The 13,216-nt window shown below is 29.8% G+C and overlaps 1 protein-coding gene and 1 pseudogene across 2 annotated transcripts; both read right to left on the reverse strand.

Moving 5' to 3' along the window:
• Positions 1–2,344: 2,344 nt before the first annotated feature.
• LOC127257235 (sugiol synthase-like) lies at positions 2,345–4,325 on the reverse strand (annotated as a pseudogene).
• A 1,461-nt stretch (positions 4,326–5,786) lies between these two features.
• On the reverse strand, positions 5,787–9,951 carry LOC127257425 (protein NRT1/ PTR FAMILY 4.5-like). Of its 2 annotated transcripts, XM_051283845.1 has the most exons (7): positions 9,883–9,951; positions 9,728–9,791; positions 9,581–9,619; positions 9,402–9,493; positions 7,178–7,618; positions 6,757–6,875; positions 5,787–6,686 (listed from the first exon to the last, which is right to left on the reverse strand). In XM_051283845.1, exons 1-7 carry the CDS (start codon positions 9,883–9,885, stop codon positions 5,819–5,821), a joined length of 1,626 nt encoding a protein of 541 aa, XP_051139802.1. In that variant the 5' UTR covers positions 9,886–9,951; the 3' UTR covers positions 5,787–5,818. The 2 variants fall into 2 exon arrangements, with proteins under 2 accessions (XP_051139802.1, XP_051139801.1); XM_051283844.1 differs by having other exon boundaries at positions 9,402–9,619.
• Between the last annotated feature and the right edge of the window lie 3,265 nt (positions 9,952–13,216).

Below are 13,216 nucleotides of genomic sequence, written 5' to 3' on the forward strand. Positions count from 1 at the left end.
GGCAGCTTTCGTCTCAACTCTCTCTTTGATGGGAATATATATAGAATGTGTCATTTTAAAGTAGTTTGTTTAGATACAGTTTTTTTCTTTTTTTTTTTTTTTTGAGATTTTTAAAATTTTGAAAATTTAAATGTATTTCATTTGATGATATGTAATAAAAAAATATATTTAATGCGATATTTTTTTTAAAAAATACTCCTTCCGTCCACGGATAAAGTATACATTTACTTTTGGCGCGAAGTTTAAAAAATAATAGTATTTTAATTATAGTGGGTAGGTAAAAGTAGTGTAACGACATTTTTGCATTTACTTTTTGGTATAAAAGTAATGATGTGATCTAAAATAAGAGTATTTGTAGAAAAAAATGAGGTATTTATTGACATGGTTACTTTGTAATTGGATGTTCCAAAATAGAAATAAGTATGCTTTATAGCTGGACGGAGGGAGTAAATAATATCAAATAAATAAATAAAAGTGTGTAAGGTAAACAAAAAAATTTGTATATATATTTTTATCTCGAATTCTTATTTAATTACTCTTCATATATATATATATATATATATCTTTTTAATTTTTATTTTTATAAAAAAATTTTAGTCTCTACCATGTGAAAAGTACTATAATACTTATTGTTAGGAATACGTGTACTAAGTATATCATTGAATGCTTATTACTTTTTGTTCTGGCTATTATGTTCGGGTTATTGTAGATATAAAAATATAAAGTATAATTAGTAAATAATAAGAATGTATTAATAAAAATAATTATAGATTAAGATGATTAATTAATATAATTAAATTAAATTAAAAAAATTTAAAATTAAAATGTGTAATTATTTTTTTAAAAAATAAAAATGATAAAAAATATAGAACGAACAAAAATTGCAATGTAGACAAGATAACGGGACGGAGGAAATATTTAACTTTGAAGGTTTCTATATTTATCAATATGGATAAGGAATATGTAAATGGAATACAATATTTCATATATATACTTATCTTGAAATAATATACTATTTTCATTCGATTTTAAAGATTTATTTATTTTTTTGTGTGTTGATCTTTAAAAATTAATTATTATATTAAAATATAGTATTGCAAAAGTACTTCATTAGTATTTTATAATACTAATAGAAGGGTATCTGTACAAACAAGTTATACAAATATAAGAATATTTTTAATGTTAAATACAATGACATAAAAAATAAATATGACCTTAAAGGCGGACAAATTGAGTATATTAATAATAATAATAGCCAAACACACATATATATACATTCTACTTACATACATCTATATATATCTATAATATATTTTATATAACAGAAGAATCTTTCGGGATCAAACATATTAGGGTTTGTCCACACGGTGGGGTCTCTTCCAATTGCCAATCCGCCGATGATGATCAAAGCATTTTTAGGTATGGTATAATTTCTGAGGATGTGAGGATGGTATCTAAATGATTCTTTGATAATTGATTGCAAGAATGGTAGTTTTGGGATGTCTGATTCTTCGATGAATGCCTTGTCCTGTCCAATAGTTGTCTGGAGCTCCACTTTAGCTTTGTGCATTATATTGGGATTTCTTAAGAGCTCTAACATTGCTGAAACTAGTAACTTGTATGCCCAAATAAAATTATGCAACCAACCATACACACACTATAAAAAAATTGCAGTTTTATCAAATTTTATGCTCTATTTTGTTTTTTTTTTTTTTTTTTTTTTTTTTTTTTTTACAAAAGTCCATAATAATACTCAATTTTAAAAAATTTGCAATTTTATCAATAATACTCAAATTCAATATATATTATTTTATGCTCTATTTTTTTTTTACAAAAGTTTATAATATATTATCTTTTATATAACCGACATAATTTTTCCGACTTCATATGAAAAAATACTTCAAACTAAAATATTAAACCAAACGTATTATTTAAATTTGAAAAAACAATGACCCTTAATTGATGCATCAAATACACTTATCTATACTAATCATTTAGGGTGTGTTTACTTGTAAAATTATGATTTTTTTTTTTTTTTTTTGTTTTGAATAACAAAATTTTGAATTGAAATAATTGTTTGATGTGATATAAAAATGTATTAATTTTTGTTTTGAATGTAAAATTAAATTTTTAGTGTAGTAAAATAAATAAAAAATGAGTTTTTGATTTGATATTTTTTTTAGAGAAAAAAAAATTAGAATAGTAAAATAAGGATAAAATCATTCATGACGTCATAGTCACATGTCCAACCGCCACACACACGGGAGTATCCTGACAATGTATTCCTTTTTTTAATGGACAATTATTGGATTACCAGCAAGAAAACTATACACAAAACTTTTGCTTATTTATGCGTCTATAGATTCACATTAAAAGAAATAATAAAAGTTAAAACACTATCTATTTTGATGATTTTTTTTTTTAATAAAAACTTACTACAGTATATAATTTTCAAGATTCCTTATAGAAAGTCAAAACATATCAATATATAATACTCTCTCCTTCCACAAATTAATATCCTATTTTTCTAATTGGGACCAACAACTATTGTCCTATTTTCTTTTTTTTTTAAACATAAATTTTACATTTTTACCTTTCATTCATTTATTACTTTTAATTTCTACCGTACAGGCAAATTTGTCAATTTATAACAAAAAGATAATAACCTATAAAAATTCGTGTAAATATACTTTAGGACAATAAAAATTGGACGGAGAAAGTATATTCTATCATTGTATACTTTTAAATAATTTTTTATTTTTATTTTTAGTTACATTATTTTTTACTTAGTCAGAGTGTTTGATAACAATTTTTTAAAATCACATCTGTATTCCTACAATTTGATATTTATTTGGAGCTTATTTGAAAATAAGAAGTCATAAGTTGGGTTGCCTGTTTATTTTATATTTTCAAACTTGCATTATTTAAAAATTATATATATATATATTTATGCTCTACCAAATATTAATTTTGTATAAAAAATATTAATAAAAAATTTATTCTTTATTTAAAACATCATGTTTAATACTATATTGAAAGCATAAACAATCATAACCTTTTGGTTGTTTTTGTTTTCTGAATTTTGGTTTTAAATTTTAATTTTAAATAGTAAAATTTTAAATTGAAATAATTTTTTTTTTTTTTGCATGATATAAATATAATGATATGATAAATAAAAATTATTATTTAATTTTATATTTTAAATATTGTTTAAAAAAATTAATAATAAAATCAACTAAAAATCTTAGGAACAAACACACCCTTATATTTTGAGAAGAAAAATTATACATATATATATATATATGTATATTTACCAAAGAATACTACCAAATTAATGAAGATCTCACAAATGGCAAAATAATTTTACCTAAATGACTCAATATTTCTTCAATAACTGAAAAAAAAAAAAAATCTAACCAGAAGGAGATGTTTAATGTCATCACGAGTGAACTGATCAGCGTCATCATTCCTCTCTTCTTCACTGATTTGCAGAAGAGCTTCCAACATATCGTCCATGGCTTCTCCTCTCTCCGAATTCCTCCTCATCTCCAGCCGTCGATCGATGATTTCATCGAATATTCCCAACAGTTTCCCAACATACATCTCCGATTCCCTTTTGATTCCCTGCGGATCAAACCTCCTCAAAATCGTGAAAAAATCCGCCACATTAGGTTTCCCCGAAACCCTCATTAACCCACGGATCGATTCCGCGAATTCCTGACTCGAATCGGATCCATAATCGGCGAAATCCATGGAGAAGAGGGAATTGGATATCAGATGCAGCGCCGTCACGAACGCCGCCGCTCCGACGTCCATAACCAATTTTTTCCGGCAGCAGTCGCGGCCGTGGTCCACCAGCTTCCGCAGCTTCTCCTGGCGGAGCAACCGGCCGGAATCCAGGCGGTGGGCTGAGAACATCCGTTCTTGGCATATCCGGCGGAGGCGCCGCCACTTAGCTCCGATGGGGAGACAGGCTAGGCTATGGATTTGGTGTGGTGGCGGAGTGCTTGAGCGGCGGCGCTGTGGCGGCGTTCTAGGAAGGCGTTTTCCTGCTTGAGAAATATTTCTTTGGCGATCTCCGGCGACGATACGACGATGGTGTCGATGCTGCCGAGGCGGAGATGCATTAGAGGGCCGTAAGTTTAGGAGAGTTTGGCGAGGGAATGGTAAGGGTTTTTTCCGAGTTGGTGGAAGTTTCCGATGACGATAAATGGATAGGGTCCCGGAGGGAGGCGGCGCCGTCGCCGCCGGAAATCGGAGCTGAGGAAGAAATTGAAAGTCAAAATGAGGAATAGAAGGAGTAGAGCAAAAGTTGTGAAATCCATGGGAACCTATGATGTGATCAACTCTTCATGAACTATGTCATATATTTGCCTATTTATATATTATTGGAATTTGGCGGCGGTTAGAGTACTGATTTGGTGAAATCATTATATGCGGATAGCATATTGTCAAGTTAGAGATCGATTAGTTAGTTAGGGTGCTGTTTTTGAAAATTCGGTAGCATTCGTAATATATATAGATAAAATACATTTTTATTATACACAACACATGTTGTATAGTAAAGACATGTGTTGTTGGTTTATAATTATAAGTGTATTGTATCTCAGTATGTGGTGTGCTGAAATCAACTATTATTTATGTTGTATAAGACTATAACATGTCTTGTTAGTTAATATATTGTATTTGTTTGGTTGGGTCATAATTACAAGTGTGATGTATGGCAGTGGTGTCCTGAAATCAACTATTGTTAGCGTGTGTTGTTAATTTATGTGTTGTATTTATATTATATGAATGCATACGGTGTACTGTCTGATAGCACACAGTGTGCTGTAATTGGCAAATTTGTCACATATTTTATAATGTATTGTACTCTCTCTGTCCCTTTTGAAATGGGCTTTAGCGTTTTGTAGTAAATTAAAAAATAATAGTATTTTATTCATTAGTAAGAATGTGTGTTAGAAATTTTGACATTTTTACCATTTGACTTTCTGTATAAATTAAAGTAATTGTATATGTAATGGTATATTTTGTAATTTAAATAAAATTAAAGGTATTTTGATATTAGTATATGATTGATTTTACTAAAATAAAATAATATGTACTTTTAAGTGAGACGGACGAAAATAATAAAAATAGTACTTTGAATAATGACAGAAAAAATATATTATATTAATATTTGCTACTTTTTTTATACCGCTAAACTCATAATATAGTTTGTTTAAATTATAATATATTTTTCTCCGTATAATTTTATAATGTGCTATTCAAATATATACAATTTTTTTATATATAGCATTTGCAAACTGAAGTTATTGTATTTATATTATCTGTTACTATATTATATGATGTTTATTTATTATAAGGATGCTGTCAGTACAATCCATGTGCAAATCTATTACGAATAAAGTGTGTAGAAATAATAATATAATAATAAAATATGAATATTTTATATTTATGTGGAATATTATTTTACTAAAAAATTAAAAAAATTGGAATAAATATAGTAAAATAGAAAAATAAAAAAAATTTGAGTTGACAGATGAAATATTAATGAATCAATAAAGCATAAGTGTTAATTTCATTTTCTACCATTTTGTGTAGTACTAAATTTTAATAATTGAATCATTCACTCAATTTAGCAAAATAATTTTATTCTCTTTGAACAATGAAAAAAAAAAAAAATCTCAAGATCGAACACATACAACTTTAAATATACTTAGGCATTTCTCACATATTTGATTTCTCAATTTCTTCACAAATTTGTCAAATATTACATTCGCCACACACATAAAATAAAAAATAGGCATCGTGGTTTTTATCCTTCGACCGAAGTATTCTTACCAATACTCACATCAATTTTCTTTTCTATACAATCCTCGCTTTTCTCTTCGACTCTCTTGTACTTATACCACGAAGCACACAACAAATACACTGCAAAATTTACGACGCTCATCCCGGCGAGTAGCCAATAAAAGTACTCGAGCCGGTCCCTATTCAAATTATTGCTCGACAACCATCCCCCGCTCGCCTTATTCACCACATTCACAACGACCGAGCTAGTGTAGTACCCGAACGCCAACGAGCACCACGAGATCGCCGTCCCCAACGACTTCATCCCCGACGAGCTCTCGGCGTAGAAAAATTCCAGCAGCCCCACGAGCGTAAACATGTCCGCGATTCCAAAGATACCGTATTGGATCCCTAGCCAGAACACGCTCATTGGCAAGGGATCGGTGGAGTCGACCAAGCCGTGATTTATCGCGACTTTTTTTCTATGTGTTTCGACGACTCCGCTTATGGCCATGGAAAGCGTCGAAAGGACCAGCCCCACGGCGACCCGTTGCAGAGTCGTGATTCCGGTGGGAATTCCGGTGATCTTCCGCGCCACCGGGACGAAGAACCTGTCGTAAATCGGGATAAGTATGAACATGAATAACAGGGGAATTACGGGAATCGAAGGCCCCGGCATTTCGAAGCTCCCGATTTTCCTCGTCATCGTCGTGCTCTGCTGAATCGAGAATGTCTGGAGCTGCGCCAAGCACGTGTTCATGAACACGGTGCTTAGGATGATCGGGAGCATCCGGACGAGGATCTTCGCCTCCTCGACTTGAGTCACGGTGCAAAGCTTCCACGATCCGGAGGGATCTTCCGAGTTCCTCTTCATCGCCGCACGATCCAAGAACCTAAAAAGGTTTGTGAGTTTGAAAAAAACCAAAAAAAAAAAAAATCATTGAATGTAATAGGGAACTATACTTGAATTGATCCGTCCTTTGAAGCGTCTCGTCGTGTCCTGTTTCTTTGTCGTGAATCTCGTGCATCTCGTGACCCTCGGATGCGCGAAGCTTCCTGTTTCGAACGGCTACGACGAACACCTGTTCAATTCATCGCCTAATTTAGAAAAAAAAAAAAAAGAAAGATCGAAAGAATCTGTCGGATACAGAATGACCGTCTCACCTAAAAGCTCGAACTGCTATGGAAGCGCAGTCATTAATCATAAGCATGTACAAGTTTCACAGACCCCACTTGCACATGAGGGAGCGTGTTGGGGATTCTCGTTTGCGGATATATGATTAATGGATGCATTTCCCTAACAGTTCGAGCTTTTAGGTGAAACGGTCATTCAGTATTCGACAAAATCAATATCAATACACGACGAATCTTACGATAAATCCACCTGAATAATTCCGATCAAAGCGCTTCGCTTAGGGACATTAGTCCGGTAAGTGGAGTGGCCGATGGCGAGGCAAAAAATGCCCATTGCGACGATCATTGCACAAATACCGAATGCCCAATCCCATCCGAGGTTGGAGCTTATCCAAACTAGAAAAGTTACGCCGATGATCGCTCCGAGGGTGTAGGAGAACATGAGCCAGTTGAAGTAGCTGGAAAGGGAAGCGGCTTCTTCAGGGTCGCGATCGTCGAACTGATCAGCCCCGAGCGACGGCAGTGCCGCCTTGACACCGCCGGTGCCGAGAGCCACCAAGTAAAGGCCTGAGAAGAGTATAGCCTGTTGGGCTGTGGTTGCAGCCTCACAATGCTGGTCCATGTTCATGCCTTTGCAGGGTTGAGGTCTGAGGTGCGTAAGATGTGCTTGTGTTGCTAGGATAAGGTAACCCTAATATATGTATATATATAGTCCTAGGTTAGAATGCTGATCAGGTCAAATCGGTACATAAGGGATCAACTAACGATACATATATATATATTAATAGTTCGAGCATACTCTTTTCGGTTGGGTACAAGAATTAAAGAATAATAGTATTATATTTACAGTGATTGTAAAATTATTTCTATAAGACTAAAATATTTTTATTTTATGTTATTATTGTATAAAAGTGGGAATAGTTTTGTAAAAATGTGATGAACTAATTACCAAAAATGAAAATGAAACTATTGTTTTGGAACAAAAAAAAATGATAAAATAAAATTTGTTTTTTTGGGACGGAGATAAGTTATAATTGATTTTAACAGAAGTGTATGTTAACATAGAGTAAATGCATAGTATTAGTTGATGACATATGGGTGACTTATCGGCACAACACATGCTGATTTAATTTTAATCTTGCACTTAGATTTAGGTGTCGCTGATCTGGCGGGACACTTGGTGAACACATCATTTCCGGCGAGCCACGCGGGCGTCTCCGGCGCCGGAGGACTAAAACAGCGAAAATTTTTTATTTATTGGACTAGTTTACGACAGACTCCACTTACGAACTAAAATGATAAAGGGTCCCGTTATGGGACTGAAAAAACAGTTTACCTTTTTTTTAATGTGAATTTTTAAAGATATATATATATATATATATATATGAAAATAAATAAATTATATGTATCATTTAAAAGCAAGATCCCAATATGCATGTTAAATATTCAAATAAACATGATAACTCACACTTTGATTTCACTAAAATTGTAGATACATTAGAGATCATGTTTATTAAAAAGAACATTAATAATAGTTGTGGCAGAATATAATATTTACAATGTTTTTTCATAATGGATAATTGAGTAGTGCATGATTTGAGCACCATCTGATTTTTCTACCAAACATATCTATAACTAATGCATTTTAATAAATTTAATTTATTGCTTCTTTTTTGTAGTTCATATTTGGGATTATTTATTAGCAATTTTTTTAGTTGTGTGTGTGTTTGGATTTTGGATTGGGATTTGAATAGTAAAAATTTTGAATTTGAATAGTTGTATGATGTGATATAAATAGGGTTTGATGTGATGTTTTGAATGTAAAATTGATTTTTAGTATAATATAAAAAATGAAAAATAGGTGTTTGATTTGATGTTTTTGGGGGAAAAAAATGGGATGAATAGTGGAAATCCTCCAAAATCCTTCAAACAAACACACTATATTAGTGTGTTTGTATATAATAAAATTATATACAAAAGATGCAACAAAACATACCCCTATTTTTCTTCAAAAAAAATGATAATAATGAAATAAAATAACAAGTTGGATCATTGAAAGTGATAGGTCCCCAAAACCACATCAAGAGAGGTCATTGAAGCATGTTTCAACAAGTTTTTTTAATGAAAAACTAAAAATTTAATATATATATATATATATATACACGGAAATTAATATCACATATAATAGATTATATGATGCGAAAAATATTTTTTAAAAACACTTTTTACGATTACAAACTTCGTATATAACATCAAGACTACTTTTGATTCACCGGATTCATTACTAAGATCTTATAACACTACAAAAAAATAATATTTTTGTAACGAAATCTTTTTGTTCTAAATTCTCTTTTTTTTTTTCCGTTACTAACTAACAGAATTGTGGATAAAATTAGGTTAACTATGTGAATTTTTGAGACATAATTTTGTTACAAATATATTATTTTTTCGTAATGTAAGTTAAGAAGGCATACCACAATCTCTAAGCAGCCGAAGGCGACGCAAGTTTTGAACCTCGAAAAGTAGGAATCGGAGATGAATCCTCCAAACAATGTAAGAAGAAATGCTGTCCCCATAAAGTTTGTAAGAGCTGTGGCTGCTTTGGTCAAGCTCATGTTCATATCCCCATAGAAGTATGTAACTAAACTCATACCATTTGAAATGAAAGCCATTGTATCCAATGCTCCCATGGCTGAAAAAACCCGAAAAAAAATAAATAAATAACAAGAAAGAAATTAAATGTCTATAGAAAGTAGATGATCAAAAACCCTAGTTAATGATCTTTTTTTCAGAAAATTACCAAACACAAATAGTGTAGCCCTACTTCCTCCAAGACTTTGTGGCTGTTTACTTTGAAATTTACCCTGGAATTCGAAAAACCCTTCAGTAATTAATTGTCTGAATTTTAAAATAGAATTGAAATAAAGTGGGAGAAACATGAATTTGCATAAGTACCATGTTCTTGGCAGTGTTGGATTTCTTCTGCAAGAAAATTTGATTCTACAAAGTGGATTGAGGATTCTTTACATCTTCTAAAATGAGGATATATATAGAGGCCATATATAGATTCTTTATGATTCTGTTATTTAATTGGTGGTGTATTAGTCCATTAATAATCTTTTCGTTTATTTTTTACAGACGAATTTAGGTATTTTATTGAAGTATAGTACAAATTATATGTGTAAAGATAATTTTGTGTTTATTTTTCGTGTAAAAATAATAATATGATGATAAAGTAGACGTATTTTGTATTTATTTGGAATGTAATTTTATTAAAAAGAAATGAAAAAAAAAGTGGACTAAGAGATTATATATATATATTAAGATTATATATATTCGAACAGTTAGGAAAGTAATGAATTGTAGTTAAAAATTGATAGGGATTTTAATAAAAATCTATTATTTTTTATATAAATTAAATTAAATTAAATTAAATTACCATTTAAATTAGTTTTAGAAAAGCCTATATATACTTTAAAAAATGGTGAAAGTGATTGAAGCCAATGAGGAGGAGGAATCTTGGTTATATAATTAATAATGTCACGTTGATGCCCAAGTTTTACCTTTTTTTCATAATAAAAATATTATTATTATTATTATTATTATTATTATTTATTTTTATTTTTTTATGACTATTATTATTATTATTGATGGTCTGAGAAAGATTCGAATCATAATATTATTCGTTGTTTTCTTGCGAAAAGGTTTCAAATTGGTTAGATGCTTTCCCAGATTCAACTTTTAGAGCATTAATTAAGCACGTGATAATTATATATATACATATATATATATATATTAAATTTTTTTCTAGTTTAAATATATTTGTCTCTAGTTATTAAAAGATTTAACAAACTCTCAATGTTTTACGTTACTTGCCACCTATGGTTCACCTAATGTGACTTGTCTTATCGAGCCTAATTTACAGGGTATTAGATTCAATCGAGGGTTTATCCAGTGTACACTTTCGGGTAACGACTGAGGGTTCTCACGTCATAAAAAATAATAATAATAATAATAATTATTATTAATATAAAATAAGTATATGATGTAATTTGATGCAATGTTTTGCATAAAGAATAAATTTTCTATATAATTTATATTTAAATAAGAAATAAATATTTGATTTGGTACATTTTTTACATATATGTTCTGTTCTTTTTGTATTTTCTTTTATGTTTTTTTATTATTTATCTTAATATTTTTTAATTAAAATGTATTATTTTTTATAAAATATTATGTTAAATTATTATTTAAATAAAAAAATACGAAACACAGACATAATTATTGATAAATACTCCTATACATAATTAATGACAAAACTAACCAGTAGTATTCATTATACTTTTTTTTTTTTTGTGACCGATCCGCAATTAATAAAGTTGTATAGCATATATTATACACATCATATATTTGTTATAATATAACATATATTGTACTATATAAAAATATGTATTGTATTATTTTTTATGAGTAAACTTTCCCGTAACTAAACCCCTTTATCATTTTAGTTCTGTAAGTGAAGTCTGTCGCAAACTAGTCCCATAAGTGAAAAATTTTCGTTGTTTTAGTCCTCCAGCGTTGGAGACGCCCGTGTGGCTCGCCGGAAGCCACGTGACCGCCAGGTATCCCGCCAGGTTAGCGTGGATTTTTTTATTTTTAAAATTTTTTTAAATTTTTTTTCAATTGGACCAAATGAAAAAAATTAAAAAATACAAATAAAATTAAAAATAAATATAAAATCAATTTTTAAAAAATAAAAAAATAAAAAATAAAATCCATGTGACCGCCAGGTGTCGCTGCTTGGCGGACACGTAGCATCCGGCGAACCACGCGGGCGTCTCCGGCGCCGGAGGACTAATTTTCACTTATGAGACTAGTTTGCGACAGACTCCACTTACAGAACTAAAATGATAAGGGGGTCGGGATTAAACATATAGCTTACCCTATTTTTATTATACCATATTGATTTGATTCAATCATCAAATATTTTTCTTCAAATTAAATTATACACCTCCCATTAGTTTGAGCATGTGATATTTGGATTTGTTATTCAACAAGTATTCCCATTGACCCTATTAAAAATCACTTCTTATTTTTATTTTTGCAAATATGTGTATATATTTGAGTTTTAATTTTTTTTTTTTTAACAGTAGTTTAAACGTAATATTTTATTACAAAAAATAATAATTTTTAAATAAAAAATACAATAATCGTATAGTAAAAAAATTGAAAAGAAACTTCAAGCGCCCTAATTCTTAAACGACCCCTAAAATTGATGTATCCGAAACAAACAAGGGTTAAATACAAAATTACACTTCAAGGAATCATTAACAAAAACCTAAAGAGTACAAAATCATTTTTAAATAGATTTTGACTTAATGAATGATATTTTTAGTGCATAAAAACGATGTTTCTAATAACAATATATTATAAATTAATTAAAAGTCAATGTTGTTTGTTTAATTTAGGTCATAATTAAGAGTTGGTAAGACATGCTTTCATGTTTATGTATGTGTCTTAATAATTAGTATATAAATGCAACCCATTACATCACTACTTAACCACGCCCTTTGAACCCTTTATTTGTGTCTCACGGATTCTGTCCATTTCGGTGTTTCTGGACGTCTCATGTTTCATATCTTATGTCATTTTAAAAAAAAAAAAAAAAATTACATATTTTGAATTTATAAATTTTTAAAATTTTATTTAAACTAATTAATTAATTAAATTTTAATTTATAATTATTTACTGATTATTATACTCCTTAATTCTTGTATTTACCGTATTAGTGACGTTGTAGGTGGAATGGGGAGAGTATGTATTTGTTACAGTATATATTTGCATGTATTATTATAGTACCATTTATAACTAAGAGATTTAAATTTTAATAGTGAATTAATTTGTCCAACCAAAACATGAAATTTAATTTTCGATATATACTATAAAATAACACAATATATGTACACAACAAAATGAAAATATTAACAGTTTCATAAAAAATACTATCCCTGTTCGGCTTAAGAGTCTCATTTAGTTTTTGTGTGATGCTCTTTAAATATTAATTATTATATCAAAACGTAGTACAAATTAAGAAAATATTGCAAAAATATTTCCATTAGTATCTTATAATACTAATAGAAGGAATTTGGACAAAAAATCATACATATATAAGGATATTTCTAATGTTAAGTACAATGACGCAAAATGTAAATATGACCCTTAGAGTCGCACGGAGGGAATATTATTTTTATATTCTTCACACATTTCTCGATACTTCACATAAAAAATA

This window comes from Andrographis paniculata, unplaced genomic scaffold (assembly GCF_009805555.1).
Source record: "Andrographis paniculata isolate CXL003 unplaced genomic scaffold, ASM980555v1 Contig57END, whole genome shotgun sequence".
Classification (NCBI taxonomy): domain Eukaryota; kingdom Viridiplantae; phylum Streptophyta; class Magnoliopsida; order Lamiales; family Acanthaceae; genus Andrographis; species Andrographis paniculata.

Excerpts from the sequence above, each read along its gene's own strand:
- LOC127257425 (XM_051283844.1), bottom strand. Across the intron at positions 7,619-9,401 it reads TCGGCTGCTTAGAGATTGTG|GGTTACCTTATCCTAGCAAC; the intron begins GTATGCCTTCTT and ends TACATATATTAG. Across the intron at positions 6,876-7,177 it reads CTTTGATCGGAATTATTCAG|GTGTTCGTCGTAGCCGTTCG; the intron begins GTGGATTTATCG and ends TGAATTGAACAG.